The 20,433-nt window shown below is 35.9% G+C and overlaps 1 protein-coding gene across 1 annotated transcript in view; it reads left to right on the forward strand.

The window, feature by feature from the left end:
• The first annotated feature begins 247 nt into the window (after positions 1-247).
• The window catches only part of SHOC1 (shortage in chiasmata 1), a 108,333-nt gene continuing 88,147 nt past the window's right edge, over positions 248-20,433 (forward strand). Inside the window, exons 1-4 of the mRNA XM_015436862.3 lie at positions 248-558; positions 4,430-4,553; positions 9,422-9,509; positions 14,461-14,645. Of these exons, the coding sequence (XP_015292348.3) occupies positions 514-558; positions 4,430-4,553; positions 9,422-9,509; positions 14,461-14,645 (442 nt within the window). The 5' untranslated portion in view covers positions 248-513. The remainder of the gene's footprint in view (positions 559-4,429; positions 4,554-9,421; positions 9,510-14,460; positions 14,646-20,433) is intronic.

Below are 20,433 nucleotides of genomic sequence, written 5' to 3' on the forward strand. Positions count from 1 at the left end.
AATGAGCAAGCTACTAGAAAATTTAGACTTTAGACTTCTTATTTTCTAAGTGAGAGAATGGAAACAGTTTCACGAATTGTTTCCCAATTTTCCAAATCCTCCACTGTTTCAGCACAGAGTTCTCCCCTTGGTTATCCAATTTCAAGACCACTTGAGAAATGTGGTTATTCTGGGAACACCACTCTGGCAGTCTTGTGAATTTCAACCTCTTTTGTGACAAAATGATCACATTAAATATATTTCCACCAACCAACTAACAGCTATATGGTTTAAACAATAAGAGAAAATATTCAATTTTATATCAATATACATTATTTTCATATTAGATTTAAAATTATAGTAATGTATATTATTTTTCACCAATGATTATCATTCAGAGCCTTTTTAAAAATGAGTGAACCAAAGTTTTGTGATTGAGATTTTCTGCACTTGACTTGCTATTTTACCAATGTTTAATTTTAATTTTTGTATTTCCAGATGTTGGAGTTTGCACTGCTTTGAAAGAAAGAAGATATGTTTTCAGCATTGAAATATCATGCAATAGACTATTTATATGAGGTAGAGTGTTAGTGGCTTACTGTCTATTTACTGACAATTATGATGTAAAAAGTGTTAACTACATTCAATATAGGTTGAGTATCCCTTATCTGAAATGCTTAGGATCAAAAGTATTTCAGATATCTGATTTTTTTTCAGATTTTGGAATATTTTTATATATATAAAATGAGATCTTGGGGATGGGACCTGAGTCTAAACACAAAATTTATTTATATTTTATATACATCTTATCCACATAGATTGAAGGTAATTTTATATAATATTTAAAATAACTCTGTGCATGAAACAAAGTTTGTGTACACTGAACTAACCATCAAAAAGCAAAAGTGCCAATATCTTCACCACCCATGTGGCATCATATTGGTACTCAACAGGTTTTGGATTTTGGATTTCAAATTTTTGGATTAAGGATGCTCAACTTGTTTATGATAATTTTGCAGTAATCCTTAGATTGTTTAATAGTCTAATTACTTTTAGATTTATTGAAAATTATTTTCCACATTTAGTATCTTTAAAATGCCACTTTTGGCTGGGCGCGGTGGGATCCCAGCGCTTTGGGAGGCCAAGGCGGGCAGATCACGAGGTCAGGAGTTCAAGACCAGCCTGGCCAACATGGTGAAACCCCGTCTCTACTAAAAATACAAAAAATTAGCTGGGCATGGTGGTGGGCATCTGTAATCCCAGCTACTTGGGAGGCTGAGGCAGGAGAATCTCTCGAATCCAGGAAATGGAGGTTGCAGTGAGCAGAGACTGCACCACCGCACTCTAGTCTGGGCAACAGAGCGAGACTTCATCTCAAAAAAAAAAAAAAGGCCACTTTTGGAAGGAAATTATTAAATTAAAATAATCAAACGATTAAAATCAAACAATTAAAATGAATCCAAAGCTGTCAGGAGAAAAAAAATGGAAACTCTTGACAAGTTTAGGGTGATTTTGCTAACAATCTGGAGTGATCTTTCTTGAAATGAGTGGAGAAAAAAACATCCCAGTTATCTTTATAAAATAATACTAATAGCATGCATTGACCACTTTCTGTGGGAGATCCTTTACCCTTCTGATGGATTATATTAGGGTGGTGCAAAAGGAATTGCCGTTAATTTGCCATTAGTTAATTAAAATGGCAAAAGCCGCAATTACTTTTGCACTATCCTACTATCATTTTATCATCATAAGTACTTTGTGAGGCAGATACTATTATTTTACAGGTTTTACAATTTTATAGGTTAGAAAACTAGTTTCCACATAAGTTAAATAGCTTTTATAATTGTCAGAGCTAAATTTTGAGCCCAGACATGTTGTTAGGAAACTAAATAGAATAACTGTCATTCAACAGTCTGTTGTTCTTACGATCTTAGTTGACAAGTTAAATTTTTTTTCTTTGTAACACTGACCCCATCTACCAAAGAAAAAAATTACTCCAGTATAACAAAACTGTGCTACATTTTACAGGAAATGAGAAACACATGCAAGCATCTTCTGATTTTATTATTCCCTCATAACTGAGAGAAGCAAATGTGTAGTTAAAAGATACCATTGTAGGAATCAAAAGTCATCATAACAAAACATATGTATTGGCCACTTGCAAAATTAGTCTGTATTCAAACATCCTGAAACTTATTTTTTGCCCATGGTATTTTGGTTTCTGCTGGTATACGACACTCTGTGATATAATACAAATACAATACTAATCAATGGCAAATCTTGCAAAAGATGCAGGACTTTGTCAAGTTCGTGAAAACAGTATTGAGGAACCACTTAAATAACAAGTAAGGATATTATGAAGATCATGCAAAATTAGATCAGTTGACAGACAAGAGAAAGAGAATGGTTTGAATATCAAAGGAGTCAGAGATGCCTTGGGAAAATCTTCAAACATTTTCTAAAAATATTTTTTTCATGATCAAAGGTAAAGCAATGAGTAGTATCATGCATATCATCATATAATACAGTTTGTGGGAAAATTATGACAAAAAGTAATAATTATAACTAATTATAAATGAAATTTTGTTATGAAACTTTTTATAACTTTCACTTTTTAGATTAAATACTAATCGGCCTTTTTTTTTTGTTTTCCTATTTACTGTGAATCTTTGGTCCTTATTTGATATAAATTACCATAAGTAATCTTTTTCTCTTTACCACTTATCCTTGGATAATAAGGACTTCTTACTGAATATGTTATAACACTTCAGCAAACATTAAAAAGTCTTGGGAAATAATGCAAGAAATTATCATTTGTCCAAATACATAGAATAATGAATTATGTGAGAAATGAGAATCACTGGGGAAGGGCTTCATAGAAGAGATATTGCTTAAGATAGGCCTTGAAAGATGAGTTGGATCTCGATAGAGAAGAATAACAGGACATTTTCAGAGGTACAGTGTAGACCATGGTGTTAACCAGGGAGTGACCACTGAACATTAAGGGAGGTAGTGAAGAGACTAGTCTATTTAGAGAGACTAGTTAGAGTAATGGAAGATAAAGTTGGAAAGTAAAGGCAGAGCCAAATTAAAGAGAACACTGACTCATTTACAAACTTATTAACTGATTTAACATTCCTTTAAAGAAACAGTTCCCTTTATTAGATATGTTTTTAAAAATTAGAAATGAATTTGCTGGTTGTAACAAAGGAAATAATGCAAAGATAAAACAAAAGTTAAGACATCCACATTATACTGTTTAGTGAAAAAAAGCACATTGCTAAGTGATATGTAAATAATGTGATCCCGTTTTTTGTCAAGTACTTACACATGTGTTTTAGCTTAACCTAGAAAAAATATCTGTAGGAGAATACATCAAACCACTACTGATGTTACAAGGGGCCTTTAATACATATTCAGTAAACCATGTTGTAAATGCATGTGCCATCATCCAGGCTTTGTTGTTCCATTTATAGATCATAGACAGGGTAGATTTAGTATAATTCTTAAGGGCCCTGGGATTTTCAGAATGGTAAATAAGCATTAGCTTCAACTTAAAATCACCAACTGCATTAGCTTCTAGCAAGAGAGTCAGCTTGTCCTTTGAAGGTTTGAAGCCAGACACTGACTTCTCTCTGGCTATGAAAGTCTTTGTTGGCATCTTCTTCTAACAGAAGGCTGTTTTGTCAGAACACACACAACATTTACCAATTAATTTGCTATCTTATATGGTGCAGTTCATGCCACCCCCAAACAATTACAATGGTAACTAACATCAAAGACCACTGATCATAGATTATCATAACAGATAGAATAATAATGGAAAAGTTTCAAATGTTGGGATGGTTACCAAAATGTGACACAGGAAGTGAGCACATGCTTTTGGAAAAATGGCACAGACAGATTTGCTCATTATAGGGTTGCCACAAAGTTTCAATTTGTAAAAAAAAAAAATCTGCAGAGCACAATAGAATAAAGCACAATAAAGTGAGGTATGCCTGTTTTGTTGTTGTTGTTGTCGTTGTTTTTTGTTTGTTTGTTTGTTTGTTTTTGAGATGGAGTCTCACTCCGTTGCCCAGGCTGGAGTGCAGTGGTGCAATCTCGGCTCACTGCAAGCTTCACCTTCCGGGTCATGCCATTCTCCTGCCTCAGCCTCCTGAGTAGCTGGGACTATAGGCGCCTGCCACCACGTCCAGCTAATTTTTTGTATTTTTAGTAGAGACGGGGTTTCACCGTGTTAGCCAGGATGGTCTTGATCTCCTGACCTCGTGATCTGCCTGCCTCGGCCTCCCAAAGTGCTGGGATTAGGTATGCCTGTTTTTTATAAGGAGCATGTATTACTTTTAAAGAAATATCACATAAGTTTCAAAGTATAATTTTAATATATTCTGAATATTGATAGATAAATAGTATATGTTAAAAGATTTTCTAATCTTTCTTTCTTCCACAGAATGTAGTTAGAAAGAAGTTTTACAGAGATGCTTTATTGCTTCGAATTCCTTCATGTTTATATCAAGATGAAAGTTACCATGTAGCAGTTACTGATAATAAATTTAGGAGGCCATGGACAAGAGGTATGTTTGTTTTCATTTCTTAAAAATGTGCTTTAAAAGCCATTTCAGAGTTTAGCACAGCAAATTATTAAGAATATGCAATGCTTTACTAATTTCATTGCATCTATGCATGTCAGAATTCCAAGAAGTTAACAACGTAGTATTTTTATTATAGAATCTAGGTAACTAAATAAGGAATTGGAAAGCTTATATTCGATATGAATAAACCAAATAAAAGATATGTAGATGATGAAGACTTAAAATAGTCTAACATTGTAAACATTTGTTTTATTATAATAGAATTTTTCTTGACTATCTGAGGCCTACTTCAAGTTGTAATGGCACACTGAATATAAAATTATTTTTAAGCATATATGTACAAAATAGTTTTTTGTTTCTATCAAGTCATGGAATAGTAAAGAAGTAGCCTCCTTGGAGGAGTCAAGTCAGTCAACAGCATTTACTTGGTATATATTATGTACCAAACACTGTTATAAGTACTAAGGACACAGTTACTTAAAAGACATAGAAGTAGTCTCTGCTCTCAGTGGGTTTTAGACTGGTAAGGAGGATACAGCAATAAAACCATTAAATATGTAAACTAGTATCTGATATTGATAAATATATAGAGAAGAGACAGTAATGCTAAGTGATATGAAATTGCGGGAGTAGCGAGTGCTGTTTCCTAAGATGGTTAGGGAAATGTCTCTCTGAAGAGGAGGACATTTGAGTTGAGACCTGAATGGTGAGAAAGCAACAACCATTGAAAAATATGGGGGAAAAGCCTTTCAAGCAAATGCAAAGTTCCTGACTCAAGAATGAACTTGATGTGTGTAAAGACCAGAAAATTAAGCTATTGTGACTGGGTAATGAAAAATGGATTGAGAAGTAGGCAATTTCTGAATAAGGCTTTGTAGGCCATAACAGGGAGTTTGTTTATTTATTTATTTTTTATTACAGCTGCAATAGACTGACTGTGTCCCCCTAAATTTATATTTGAAGGTGGGGCCTTTGGGAGATGATTAGGATGGAGTCCTCATGAAAGGGATTAGTACCCTAATAAAAGAGACCCCAAAGAGCTCCCTTGACTTTTCTGCCATGTGAGGCCAGTAAGAAGACAGCCACCCATGAACCAGGAAGTGGGCCCTCACTAGACACTGAATCTTCTGGTGCCTTAATCTTGGGCTTCCCAGCCTCCAAAACTGTGAGAAATGAATGTTTGTTGTTTGAGCCACCCAGTCTATGCTATTTTTGTTATAGCAGTGTAGACTGACTAAGACAATTGTGGATATGGAAAGTCACTGGACAATTTTAAGAAAGAGAATGATATAACCTGATTTATGCTGTAGAAAGATAGTTATGATTGTCTGGAGGATAGAAAGGGTGCAGATTAGGAGTCAAGAGTAGAGACAGGGAAATCTATCAGGGAGCTATTTTAGTAGCCCAGAATCTAAACTCTGGATAAAATATTATAGTGTCTTGGACAAGGCTTATAGTAATGGAGATGTGAGATGTGCTTAAAATCTAGCTTATTTTACAAATTGTCAACAGTGAGGGTATTACAAAATAGAATAATGAAGATTTTCTTCTAGGTTTTTGACCTGAGAAACCAGGTAGATGACAGTGCCATTTCCTAAAATAGGGAAAGGCTTATAGAGAAGCCAATTTGTGGCCAGAGTCAATAACTCTGCTTTGGCCAGATTATTAGGCATCTAAATGGAATCATTAAGAAGGCAATTGGTTATATTAATCTTGAGCGCAGCTGCTCAGGACAGTTCTCTGGGTGGCCTTGGCCTCCTTTTCTCACTTGAAGTTCTTAAGAATAACTATAAAATGTGCTGGGAATGCAACATTCAGAGATAAAGGAGGAGCTAGCCAGAGCAGCCTATGCTCTGTCCTTCAGTTCTTTAGCCCAGCACGTCCTTTGACCTCAGAACATCAAACCCAGGTGGACTGCTTTCTGGGGTTCTTCAGCTGCTGTGCAATTGTGGCACATGAAGACTTCATTTGCCCTGGGCAGCTTTCCTGAGACTCACAGGACCAGTTCACAATGAATCCTAGGCTTCTGTTGTCCCTTGTTACCTATCTGTAAGTAATACATCTGCTTCATGTAACTTCCTGTGTATGGGTATTCTGTCTCACCATACTCAGACAAGTTGGTAATCAGTACACAGTGAACCTGCTTCACAAGCTGGAGTTTCAAATCGGAGTTTTCAATATGCAAATTACATATAAACCTGTGAAACTAGATGAAGTCACTGAGAGCATGAGTATAAATAGATTAGAAGGCCTAGGACAGAGCCCTGGAACACTCCAACAGTTAAAAGTCTGATGTAAAAGGAGTTACCTAAGAAGCAAGACAGGAAAATCAAATGATTCTGGCGTCGAATTCTAAAGAAGAAAGTGCTTCAAGAAGGTAGTGGTAGTCCAATGCATTGGGCTTGTGTTAAAACCTCAAGTTATCTGAGGATAGTGAGTTGACCATTAGCTTGACTAAATGTAGGTCATTGATGACTTTGACAAGAGTGGTTTCCCTGGAATATTGGTTATTAATATGATTGGAATATATTTGGAGTGTGATAGGAATATATTGGAATATGATTGGAGTATGTTGAGAAGATAATGGGAAGTGGGAAAGTGAGAGAGTGAATTTGAATATTTGGGGGAATTTTGCTATAAAGAAAAATTTTTAAATGATGGACTAACTTATGGGAGAAGTGGAGTAAAGAGTTATTCTTTTTTGTTTTTGATGTGTGGTTTTTAAACAATACAGGATGAGACAGACTGTAAAATGTTTGCCAATGGAAACAATTTTGGTAAAAAGAGAATAAGACAATGCAGGAAAGAAAAAGGATAACAGGAGTAAAAGGGGATAAGATCAAGAGCACAGTTAGAGAAGTTAGTATTCAGTAGGAACTAAAATAATTCTTCCCCTGTGTAGATAGGAAGATAGGGTTTGTAGGTACTTATGCCAGTAAGTTGGTAGAATTGGTGGTGGAAAATGAGGTAGTTCTCTGTATCAGTTTTCTATGTGAAGGTAAGGTCATACACTGAAAGTGGATAATGGAATGAACACTAAAGATTTGAAGGGGTAATGTGTGAATTAGCTGTCTTAAAGAGCAAGAAAGCCAGTTTTGTTTTTGTTTGTTTCTTTTTTTTTGTTGTTAACCTCATCTGTGGTCAAGAAAGCCAGTTTTATTAACGGGTATACTATTATCATCTGTCAATGTTGGGTGGCCATTTGAAATTTACAGTCATAATTTGGAATGAGTTCCTTTAGCATGGCTGGGTGATTTTTTTTCCAGTAATTTTCAACTGTTTTAGTGTACATACACAGAAAGTGTAGAGTAGGGGTTGTCCTAAGTTGGTAGAAGAGAAAGAGAGGCAAGAGAATCAAGAGTCTTTGAGAGCAATGGTTATGGGACTGGCTATGGAACCTAAACTATTCTAAGCAATTTGCATGCCACATTACGCCACATTACATTTAATCTTTACAACAACACTCTGAAAAGGCTATTCTTCCTAGTTTGTACATTAAAACAAAACAAAACAAAAAACGGAGGTGCAAAAAGATTCAGATATTTACCCAATATCATATAGTTAACAAATAGCAGTCCAAGGATTAAAATCTAGGCAGAGTGTTTCCAGAACCTGTACTCTTAACCACTAAACTTTTTTCTTTTTTTATTTTGATATGGAGTCTCACTCTGTCTCCCAGGCTGGAGTGCAGTGGTGCGATCTCGGCTCACTGCATTCGCTTTCCAGGTTCATGCCATTCTCCTGCCTCAGCCTCTCCAGGAGCTGGGACTACAGGCGCCCACCACCACACCCAGCTAAATTTTTTGTATTTTTAGTAGAGACGGGGTTTCGCCGTGTTAGCCAGGATGGTCTCAATCTCCTGACCTCGTGATCCACCCGCCTCGGCCTCCCAAAGTACCACTAAACTTTTGTATTTTTTTTTCATATTTTTCAATGAGGCACAGGCTTAGATGTTAAATGATTTGTTAAAGATAACAAAACTAGTAAGAAGTAACACTGGTGGTAGGGAGAACACTCAGTTGCATATTCTGACAGTAGTATATGACATGGTCTTTCTCCTTAAGGAACCAAGGGTCTAGTTTGGGAGATAAGCTATATACACATACAAATTAATTAATTAATTAATTAATTTATTTATTTATTTACAAAGTCTCACTCTGTCACCCAGGTGCCCAGGCTGGAGTGCAGTGGCATGATCTCTGCTCACTGCAACCTCTGTTTCTCAGGTTCAAGGTATTCTCCTGCCTCAGCCTTCCAAGTAGTTGGGACTAGAGGCATGCACTACCATGCCGGCTAATTTTTGTAATTTTAGTAGAGATGGGGTTTTGCTATGTTGGCCAGGCTGGTCTCGAACTCCTGGCCTCAAGTGATCCACCTGCCTCAGCCTCCCAAAGAGCTGGGATTACAGGCGTGAGCCACTGCGTGCCACCTACAATTTTAAATATAGGACTGTATACGGTTGGGTCTCCAAGTGTTACAATATTATGGCCCTTCAAGGAGAATGTATCAGCTTGAGCTGGAAGGGTTAATAGAAGTTTCATGAGGTATAGCATGAGCAGTTGAAAAGGACTATTTGGAATAGTAGTGCTGTATAAGCAAAAGAGAGTCTATAAAATGAGGTGACATGTTCATGTGATATTGTTCTAACTGTAGTTGATTGAGGGGCAGGGGTAGGTTGATGATAATGAGGATGACTATTTAAATATTTGGAATCAGGTATCACTTTGGCAAAAAATACATTTGTGAACAAATGAAGATAAAATCATAATGTAAAAAGTGAATGTTTGACTTTCTTGAATTAAGTATAAAAGAAAATTCTAGAGATTAATGTTTACCATTATTCTTTTAAGTCTCAGCTGTTTCAGTTCCGGGAATGACAGATACCTCAGTCTTGGACCAATGGAAAGCAAGTTTCTTTGTGGAGGATTTCCTTGAGAAGTATGTATCCTTAATCTCAAATTTCTCTTTTACATCTAGAAGAAGATAAACACTAAGTTCTCCAGATACCTAAATAGGGAAAATCTCTTCCTTTATTTCTTCATGGATTTTCTTCTTTTATATGAAGAAAAGGTCCTAATTTGAACCACAAAGGAGTGGTTAATAAGGGTGACTTATATCTTCTTTTTTAATTAGTAAACTTTCAATTAGTTTATCAATTGGTAAACTTTCTGTAGAAAGTAGCTATAGAAAGTCTGTTATATTAAAATTAGTCTTTTTTTCTCCTATATTATAAATTCAGATTTAAGGCTATTTTGTAATATATTTGGTCAAAACATTATTTATTATTTAAGCATTCATCAAATATTCATTATCATCCTATATATTAGATACAAGATACAAAAATGAATAAGACATAGTCTTAACCTTCAAAGAACACAAGAAAACAAGGAATAGAGTTTTATAAAGAAATAATTACAATACAATGTGCAAAGTACAATGACAGAGATAGGAACCCAGAGCATAATATGAGGAAGAACATCTAACCTGTTGTACATTGTAAAGGTAGACATAAAGTAGAGATTTTGGTGCAATTTAATAATTTACTCTTTTGTTTCACTTCATGCACAGAATGCTGATCTGACCTAGGAAAGATTTTGTTATTATTCACATTTTCAAGTTTCTATAATTTAAATTTTCCTTAGTTGTGCTTAAAAGAAACAAAAAAACATTGAAAGGTGTCTAGACTCTGGATACAGTGAAGTCCAATATACCATCTCTGTCATCTAGGAATTTAAAATCAGGTTAGGAAAATAATAGATAAACATAGAAAAAATTGGCCGGGCGCAGTGGCTCAAGCCTGTAATCCCAGCACTTTGGGAGGCCGAGACGGGTGGATCACAAGGTCAGGAGATCGAGACCATCCTGGCTAACACGGTGAAACTCCGTCTCTACTAAGAAATACAAAAAACTAGCCAGGCGAGGTGGCGGGTGCCTGTAGTCCCAGCTACTCGGGAGGCTGAGGCAGGAGAATGGCGTAAACCCGGGAGGCAGAGCTTGTGGTGAGCTGAGATCCGGCCACTGCACTCCAGCCTGGGCGACAGAGCGAGACTCCGTCACAAAAACAAACAAACAAACAAACAAAAAGAAAACATAGAAAAAATTAACAATGTAAGAATTAAATGATAATATAGGATGACCAACATAAAATCTATTACAAGGCATATAGTCAATTAGAAGTATGTATCATATGAGTAAACTCCTAGCAGCGAGGAAACGGAAAGGTATAGTGAAAAAAGCTCTGCACTATGAATTAAAATATGTAGCTTTTAAGCCTTGACTGGAAAAGTCAAGTGCTAACTACTTTGCTGGTCATTTTACCTGTGACCCTCATTTTATCAGTATGATGATGATGGATCAGTTCTTCTCAAACTTTACTGTACATATGAATCCCCTGAGGATCTTATTAAAATGCAGGTTCTGGTTCAGTTAGTCTGTTTTGGAGCCTGAGATTCTGCATTTCTAATCTATTTCTAGGTGGTATTGATGCTGCCAGTCCAAAGACCTACCTTGAGTAACAAGATGCGAGACGATCTCTAAGATCTCTTTTCACCTTATGAGTTACATTGGTAGAGCTGTGCATTTGTAACTAGGAGAGGTCAGCTTCACAGAAGTAGGAATTGAGCTTGGGCTGGGCAATCAAAGAGAAATTAACTCGAGAGAAAGCATTTTGGGCAGAGGAAACAGCATGTCTCCAGGCATAGACACGGGAATATGCAATAAGTATTTAGCAAAGGCAATAATTAGGCTAGTTCGGTGAAAACTAAATTATTGTTTCATAAGGTAAAAAAAGATCTTAGAGATCATCTCGCATCTTGTTACTCAAAGTAGGCCTTTGGACTGGCAGTGTCAATACCACCTAGAAATAGATTGGAAATGCAGAATCTCAGGCTCCAAAATGGACTAACTGAATCAGAATCTACTTTCTGTCTATTGATTTGCCTATTCTAGATATTTCACGTAAGTGGAATCATACAATATGTGCTTTTATTGTGATTGGTTTCTTTTACTTAATATAGTGTTTTCAGGGTTTATCCATGTTGTCACATGTATCTGTGCTTTATCTTTCTCTCTCTCTCTCTCTTTTTTTTTTTTTTTTTGAGACAGAGTTTCTCTCTGTCACCTAGGCTGGAGTGCAGTGGCGTGATCTCAGTTCACTACAACCTCCACCTCCCAGTGATTTAAGTGATTCTCCTGCCTCAGCCTCCCGAGGAACTGAGATTACAGGCACCCACTACCACACCCAGCTAGTTTTTTTGTATTTTTAGTTGAGACGGAGTTTCACCATGTTGATCAGGATGGTCTCGAACTCCTGACCTCAGGTGATGCACCCACCTCAGCCTCTCAAAGTGCTGGGATTACAGGTGTGAGCCACTGTGCCCAGCCCATTCATAACATTTTTTTACCACCTGAAATTATGTCATATACTTATTTGTCTATCTTCCTGTTAGCAGATAAGCTCCATGAAGGAAAGAACTTTGTTTGGTTTAACACCCCATTCCTAGTATCTAGAATGGTGTTAGCACATTGCAGACACTCAATAAATAGTTTTGTTAAGTTTGCAAATTAATAAATAGGAGTAGATGAACTTACTCAAAAAGAATGATATAGAAGGAAAGCAAAGATAATCTAGGGTAGAAACCTGGGAAAGACCAGTGTCTACAGGTTATGCAATGGAGGAGGCACCAGTGAAAAGGGAATAAATATATTGGACAGGGAGGTAGATGAGGAGAGCTGGGAAACACTGATCTTCATAGATCTTTTATATCTATGGAAAGAAAATTTACTAGGTAGTCTCAAAACTGTAGTACGAATTATTGTTATACAGTGCTGACCCTGTCAGTAACATTTATTTTAAAAAGACAGCACCTATGTAAGCACTAAGTTAAGTATATAATGATCCACATAGGAACCAATGATCTTAATGAATAATACGGACATGGAAGAGTTAAAATATTTTTTCTTCTACCTTGTATTTTCTTAGAGTACAGGATAAATTCTAAAGCTTTCTCCGCCTGTGATTTTAAGATATGACACAATTGGTCTTTTCTCCAATTGGAGAGTTACATTGATTTTGGTTCTTTCAGTCTGTACAAGAGAATTATTAGGGCTGAAATATTCCAGGATATCAGGAAAAACGTATATTAGGATGTATAACTAAGTTGCCAATAATATATTTATCTATTGGAAGATCTCTTGTAATGCCAGCCATTCTAATGGTATGATACAGATAAACCTGTATCAATCAGGAAACAGGTAAGGGCAAGGTTAAAAGAGCCAAAAAGATGTCCTCAGGACTAGCAACAGTAGGAAGTTGAAACTGCCTTCACAAAAACTGTAACTGAGGAAATTATGACAGTGAAAGAGATCAGACCTAACTGATGCCATCCTGCCTGTAACCTTTAAGCTGTCCTTGTTCATTCCTGGGTGTAGGCTGAACTAACCTTGGGAAGGAATTTAGTGTATGATTTGACTCTGAAACAAAATTGATAATAGCCCTTTCCTGAAAAGACCCACTTTTTGCCTGGGGGGCCAGGCTGCCTTTGTAGGACTAACAAATTCACTATGAGATTAGAAATTTTGGTTTAGGGGTCATGCGGCCTCTGGCTGCAAGAGTCTGACCGTCTCCAAATTGCTCCTCAGGATAACATCACTATTGTAAAACCCAAGATCAGGGCTTGAGATATTTTGCAGACCCTGCACTCTACAGTTCAGCTGATACCACCTAGCTGGTAATCTGGCTCAACCAGTTCTGCGATCCCACACAGGAGCAGAAGACCCCAAGAAAACCTCACTCACCCCTTATATTTCCATCTCCAACCTGACCAGTCAGCACTCTCCACTTCCCAAGCCCTTACCTGCCAAATTATCTTGAAAAACTCTGATCCACAAATGCTCAGGGAGACTGGTTTGAGTAATAATAAAACACCGATCTCCCACACAGCCGGCTCTGCGTCTCTATCCATTGCAATTCCTCTGTCTTGATAAATTGGCTTTGTCTAGGCAGCGGGCAAGGTGAACCTGCTGGGCAGTTACAAAGTTGCTACCACCCTAAGATTGAAGGAACAAGGTGCCTGAGCAGTTACCAACCTAGTAAGGACTACAGGAGCAGGGCTGTCTGACAGAAGATGTAACTTTTGGTGGAAGAGTGCAGCCAATTCCAAACTGTGGCCCAACAGAGAAGGATTTGGGAGGAATGATATTGCAACCTGTCTCTCTCACCTTTGATCTTCTGCCAGTGCTTTCCATGGCTGAACCCAACCAGAAGCCAGAGGACAAGGAAGCTTGGTTAGTTCATAGAGGTTAGCTTCCCAGGTTACAGAACAGAACATAAAAGGCTGGGTAATTTTATTGAGGAACAGACACTGAATATCCAGCACAAGGGTAGTTTGGCCATGTGTGGCAAAACCTAAAAATCTGTATACTTTTAACTTCATCATTTCTGTTTTTAAGAAATTTATTTGAGATTATTAGTGCATATAGATGTTCTTTGCATTGTTGCTCATAATAGCAAACAATTATAATGAACTTAAATTTCCAACAATAGAGAATTGGTTGAATAAATTATGATTCGCTGATACCCTATTTATCCATTCAAATATTAGGTGAATGTATATAGATTGACATGTAAATGTGTTCATGCTTCATTTTTTTTACAGAAAAGAACAGGTTATAGAATACTGTTGTCATTAGTCCACTATTGTTTAAAGATTTTTTTAATTGAGAAATTTACACAATTTTTATATTCATCTTGAATGATGGGAATATAGATGTTTCTTCTCTGTGTCTGTTGGAATTCGATAATTTTTTCCACAGTGGACATATATTATTTACTAATAAAAGTGTTTTAAAACAGGACATACATAACATTAGTAATTTTATACTGTCACAGGAAAACAATTACAAGAATGGTGACCCAGATTAATTGTGAATTTGAGGAAGTTGTTCCAAGTTCAAATCCAGACTCCCAAATTGAAGTAGAGGAGGTCAGTTTATACACCCACATGGACTACAATGAAGTCTTTACCCCTGTCAGTTGTTTAGAAAAATATTCAGCACTTCAAAAACAGAACCAAGGTAAAACATTTATTTTATATTGTTGTGAAACATTTCTTACTGATATACACATATTCATTTCAGTGAGTTTTTTTGTTTGATTTGAATGAAAAATTTTTTATTAAAGATCCACCTGCATAACTCTAAGTTTTACCATATTAGGGCAGTACTTTCCTCATTCATATTAATCCTCTTTGTAAGTTGGGTTATTTTTGGAGTTTAAGTTGTCTGGGCCTCAAAACAACCTGCAGAGATTTGATCATAGTATGCCTTCAACATACTGCTATAATGATATTGGCATCTTTTACAGATCCCATGATATAGCAATCCAGTGTAATATTAAATTACTATATTATAAAGTGATTATTATATTTTAGTTTTTAAAACATAATAAATATTTTCAATCTCATCTGATTTATGCGAAAACAAGGTTCAAAGTGGAGATGGAATAGTTCCAGCATTAAGTTAGGAAATATACTCAGTTTTACAAACATACTGTCAAAAATAATTAAAAGTAGGCCTGGCACAGTGGCTTACTATGCCTGTAATCCCAGCACTTCGGGAGGCCAAGGTGGGTAGATCACCTGAGGTCAAGAGTTTGAGACCAGCTTGGCCAAAATGGTGGAACCCTGTCTCTACTCAAAATACAAAAATTAGCCAGTCATGGTGGCAGCACCTGTAATCCCGCTACTCAGGAGGCTGAGGCAGGAGAATCACTTGAACCCAGGGGGTGGAGGTTACAGTGAGCCAAGATTGTGAGACTGCATCTCAAAAAAATAAAATAAAATAAAATAAAATAAAATAAAATAAAAGTATATTTTATTCAAACTTGATTCCAAATGTCTCATCTTACTAGAGGGTGTTGAATTCTTTCAACCATGTAAAAACTTGCTGAGGATTGCCTTTCTTATATGTATAACAGCCTATTCTTTTTTTAAATTATAGAACTTAAGGTTCTATTGTGTAATTATTACTATCATTTAAGAAATGCTATAGCTTCAACATGAAAAATAATTTGATTTTTTACTGTTATTTTTATGTAGATATATAAATTATGTATAAAAATTTCAGCAATGGCAAATAGCTGTGTGATGATATATATATAGAGAGAAATTCCTCTTATAGTTGGAAGAGATACAGAGATTAGTTGTATTAAGGACTAAAACTTGAGAGCATGATGTAATAGAAAGAGCCTGAATTTGGAGTCAAAAGACTTGAATTTTGAGTCCAAGTCTACTCTTAAAAAGTGGAACATCACTTGAGGCCAGGAGTTTGAGACCAGCCTGGGCAACATAGCAAGACCTTATCTCCACAAAAAGATTTTTAAAAATTAGCCAGATGTGGTGGCACTCCTGTAGTCCTAGCTACTTGTAAGGCTGAGGTGGGAAGATTGCTTGAACCCAGGCATTCAAGGCTGTAGTAAGCCATGATCATGCCACTGCACTCCAGCTTGGGTAACAGAGTGAGACCCTGTCTGGAGAAAAAGAAAATTTTTATGATTTTAAGTTTTCTTCTCTAATTTATTTCTATTATTTATTCTTCTATTTTTAAATAATTTTGTGGGGATAAACTAATATATGTAAGTTTATGTGAGTATATTTAAAGAGATGGCTTGTAAAAACGAATGGGTTACACAAACATAGCTATTATAAATGTGGCAAACTAGAAGCTACTATTGGCTAGAATCAACTATTGGCTGAGAGAAAATATGCTTGAATTTCCCAAATGCCATATCCTGTATTTCCTCAGGTGTCCTGTGTCACCGGACATCACTTTATAAATTTAGATTTTCAATTTTATTTATTTTCTTTGCAATTATATCAGTTACTGCCAGATTTGTAGATACTTTGGTCTTATTGTCTAAATCAAAAGAAACATAGTATATTTTTGGATTTGTAAATATGCTATGTCTTATAAGAATTATAAATAATTACTAAATTATAATTTCAAAACACGTATCTTTAAAACATAAAACAGTTGCTGGTTTTCTTTTATGGGTGTTGGTTTATTGATATTTACTAATTTTTCTACAATGTTCACATATTATTTGTTAATACATGAAGCTGTTAAGCATCCCTCTAGATATCGTGGGAACATACAAGCAAATATAAATGTAGCTTTTATTTTTATTTTTAAAAATAAAGTTAGGCCAGGCACAGTAGCTCATGCCTGTAATTCCAGCACTTTGGAAGACCAAGGCGGGTGGATCACCTGAGGTCAGGTGTTGAAAACCAGCCTGGCCAACATGGTGAAACCCTGTCTCTACCAAAAATACAAAATTAGCTGAGCGTAGTGGCGGGCACCTGTAATCCCAGCTATTTGGGAGGCTGAGGCAGGTGAATCACTTGAACCTGGGAGGTGGAGGTTGCAGTGAGCCGAGCTCACCATTGCCCTCCAGCCTGGGCGAGAAGAGTGAAACTCCATCTCAAAAAATAATAATAATAAGTAATAAAAATAAAATAAATAAAGTTGCATATGCATATAGTGTAGAGAGTCAAATAGTTTGTTAAAGTTTACAGTAAAAAGCAGTAATCATACTTATGGTTTAAAACGGTGGCACAGAAGCAAGCTGGCTTCACTGCTCATACAGGAAACCAAAAATGAATATACAGTGCCAAGATTTTCACTAGCAACAACTCACATCTCAAATATGAGGATGAGACAGATCCTAGGGACACAGAGAAGTGAAAAAACTTCAAGCAGGTGGTAGGATAATCCAACTTCCACATCCATGATGCCCCACCCTGCCCATTCTGCCTGACAACAACCTCATGGAAAATCTTCCCCCAACTAATGGTGTCTATGCTGGAAAAAGTGAGAGTGGAAGAGTCAACTAGCTTTCCCTCCATCTTGGATTCCCTGGCAGGAGACTGTTCTTTTTTTAACCCATGGAAAGCATCATGACTGCCTGAAAGGAGAGACAAAGAGGGGAGAAGGGGCTACCTTCCCCAGCCTTTCCAGGCAAAGGAGCTGATTCACAGCAGCTAATTTGTGCCACGGGTCCCTTGGGCATGAACCTCTAGCCAGACTTCTGTCACTGTTGGGATAATGTTTTTCAGACTCTCCCATTTGGAGAAGACAGTGCCCTGACTATTTGCTAGAGGCAAGGCAAACCTGGGCTTAAGATACCACCTATAGCCAAGAAAAAGGCAATATTAGTGAAGATTTGCTAAGAAAATATATCCAATAAAAACCAAGACAAGTTGAACAGAGGAAGCTGGAATAAATAACCAATCCTTCAGTGCAAAGACATAGACATATATCCACAAGAAACAACACTGAACAGGGAAATGTGACCTTTGCAAAAAGACAAAGCAAAAATCCAGTGACTGACCCTAACAAGAAAGTCATTTGTGAGTTCTCTGACCAAAAATACAAAAGAGCAGTTTTAAGGAAATTCAGTGATCTCTAAAATAATACAGAAAAGCAATTCAGAAATTTGTTGGAGAAATTTAACAAAGAGAATTTTTAAATTTTTTAAAGTTAACTTTAAAAACTCAAACAAATTTTGGAACTGAGAAATACATTTGCTGAGCTGAACAACTCATTAGAGGCTCTCAACATCTGAATGGAACAACCAGAGGGAAGAATCAGTGATATCAAAGACCAGCTATTTGAAAATACAGTCAGAGGAGAAAAAAGAAAAAAGAAAGTGAAAGAACAAAGACTGCCTACAAGATACAGAAAATTACCTCAAAAACCAAATCTAAGTATTCTTGATGTTCAAAAGGGAGCTGAGCAAAGGCAGGGGGTAGAAAGAAATAATACAAAATTTTCCAAAGCTTGAGAAAGCTGTAAATCTCCAGTATGGGAAGGTCTGATAATACCCAAGAGATTCAACCCAAATAAGACTACCCCAAGGTATATAATAACCAAACCCTCAAAGGTCAAGGACAAAGAGAGAATCTCAAAAGCAGCAAGAGAAAAGAAGCAAATAACGTATAAAGGACCTCCAATTCTATGGTAACAGACTTTTCAATGAAAAACCATACAGACAGGAGGGAGTGGAACAACATATTCAAAGTGCTCAAAGAAAAAAAAGTCATCCAAGAACATTGTATCTAGCAAAATTACCGTTTGAATATGAAGGAGAAATAGTCTTTCCCAAACAACTAAAGTTCAGAGAATTCACCCCCATCAGACCCATCATCTTACAGTAAATGCTAAAAGGGGTACTACAATCTGAAAGGGAAAAAAAAATTAACATACGAAAAGAAAACTTTTCTTTAGTTATTCACTGGTAAAATTAAGTACATGAATACTTAATTTTAAGAATTCTCTAGAATACTGAGAATACTCTGTTACAATAATTGTAGTGTGTAAGCACTCATAACTCTAGTATGAAGCCCAATCAAAAACAATAGCGATAGCAACCTGTTAAGAGATGTAATATTACAATATGTAAATCCAGACAACTTAGTCAAAATGTAGCATTTTGTGTGTATGTGTGTTTGTCTTTGTTTCTATTCCTTTCTTTGTAATCTAAAATATTATCTCTTTAAAATAACTTTTTAAATCTATACAATGTTTTTTGTAACCCTCCTGGTAACCACAGCCCAAAAACCTACAATATATTCACTAAAAATAAAAAACACCAAATTAAAACATATTACCAGAGAAAATAACCACAAAAGAATACAGTAGGAAAGAAAGGAGTGTTAAAACAATCAGAAAATGGGCAACAAAATGGCAGTAGTAAGTCTTTACTTAATAGTAACACTGAATGTAAATGGTCTCAATTTTCCAAATAAAAGGCTTAGAGTGGCTGAAGGAATTTAAAAAAACAAGACCAAACTATATGCTGCCTTCAAGAAACTCTCTTCACTTATAAAGTCACACATAGACTGAAAGCGAAGTGATGAAAAATGATATTCCATGCAACTGGAAACCAAAAATAGCAGGAGTAGCTATACTTATATAAAATAGACTACAAATCTAAAACTGTAAAAAGAGACAAAGATGATCATGTTAAGCAAGAGGATATAACAATTATAAATATCTATGCACACAACAGCAGAACTCCCAAGTGTATAAAGCAAACATTAATATATCTAAAAGGATAGACTGCAATATAATAATAGTAGTGGACTTTAACACCCCACTCTCAGTAATGGACAGATCATCCAGACAGAAAATCAACAAAGAGCATGAACTACACACTAGAATAGGCCTAACTAACATTTACAGAACATTTTACCCATATGATAGCTAACTTCATATCATGTATTTTGTGCTGCAGAATACATATTCTTTTCATCAGCACATGGAATATTCTCCAGAATAGACCATATCTTATGCCACAAAATATATCTGAAAACATTTTAAAAATAGAAATAATATCAAGTAGCTTTTCTGACCAAAGTGAAATAAAACTAGAAATCAGTAACAAGAAGAACTTTGGAAAATGCACAAACACATGGAAATTATACAACATGCTCTTAAATGGCCAATGAAAAAGTTAAGAAGAAACTCTTAAAATTTCTTGAAACAAATAAATGAAAATGGAAATAAAACATACCAAAATCTATGGGATATGGCAAGAGCCCAGTACCAAGAGGGAAGTTTATAGCAATAAATGCCTGTTTCAAAAAAGTAGAAAGACTTTAAATAAAATAACGTTGCAACTCAAGGCACTAGAAAAGAAAGAACAAACCAAACCCCAAACTGGTAGAAGGAAAGAAACAATAAAGATCAGAGCAGACATACATGATACTGAGACTAAAAAATAATACAGAAAATCAACAAAATGAAAAGCTGGTTTCTTGAAAAGATAAAACCTCTAGTTAGATTAAGTAGGAAGAGAGAAAAC

Source organism: Macaca fascicularis, chromosome 15, assembly GCF_037993035.2.
Source record: "Macaca fascicularis isolate 582-1 chromosome 15, T2T-MFA8v1.1".
NCBI classification, from domain to species: domain Eukaryota; kingdom Metazoa; phylum Chordata; class Mammalia; order Primates; family Cercopithecidae; genus Macaca; species Macaca fascicularis.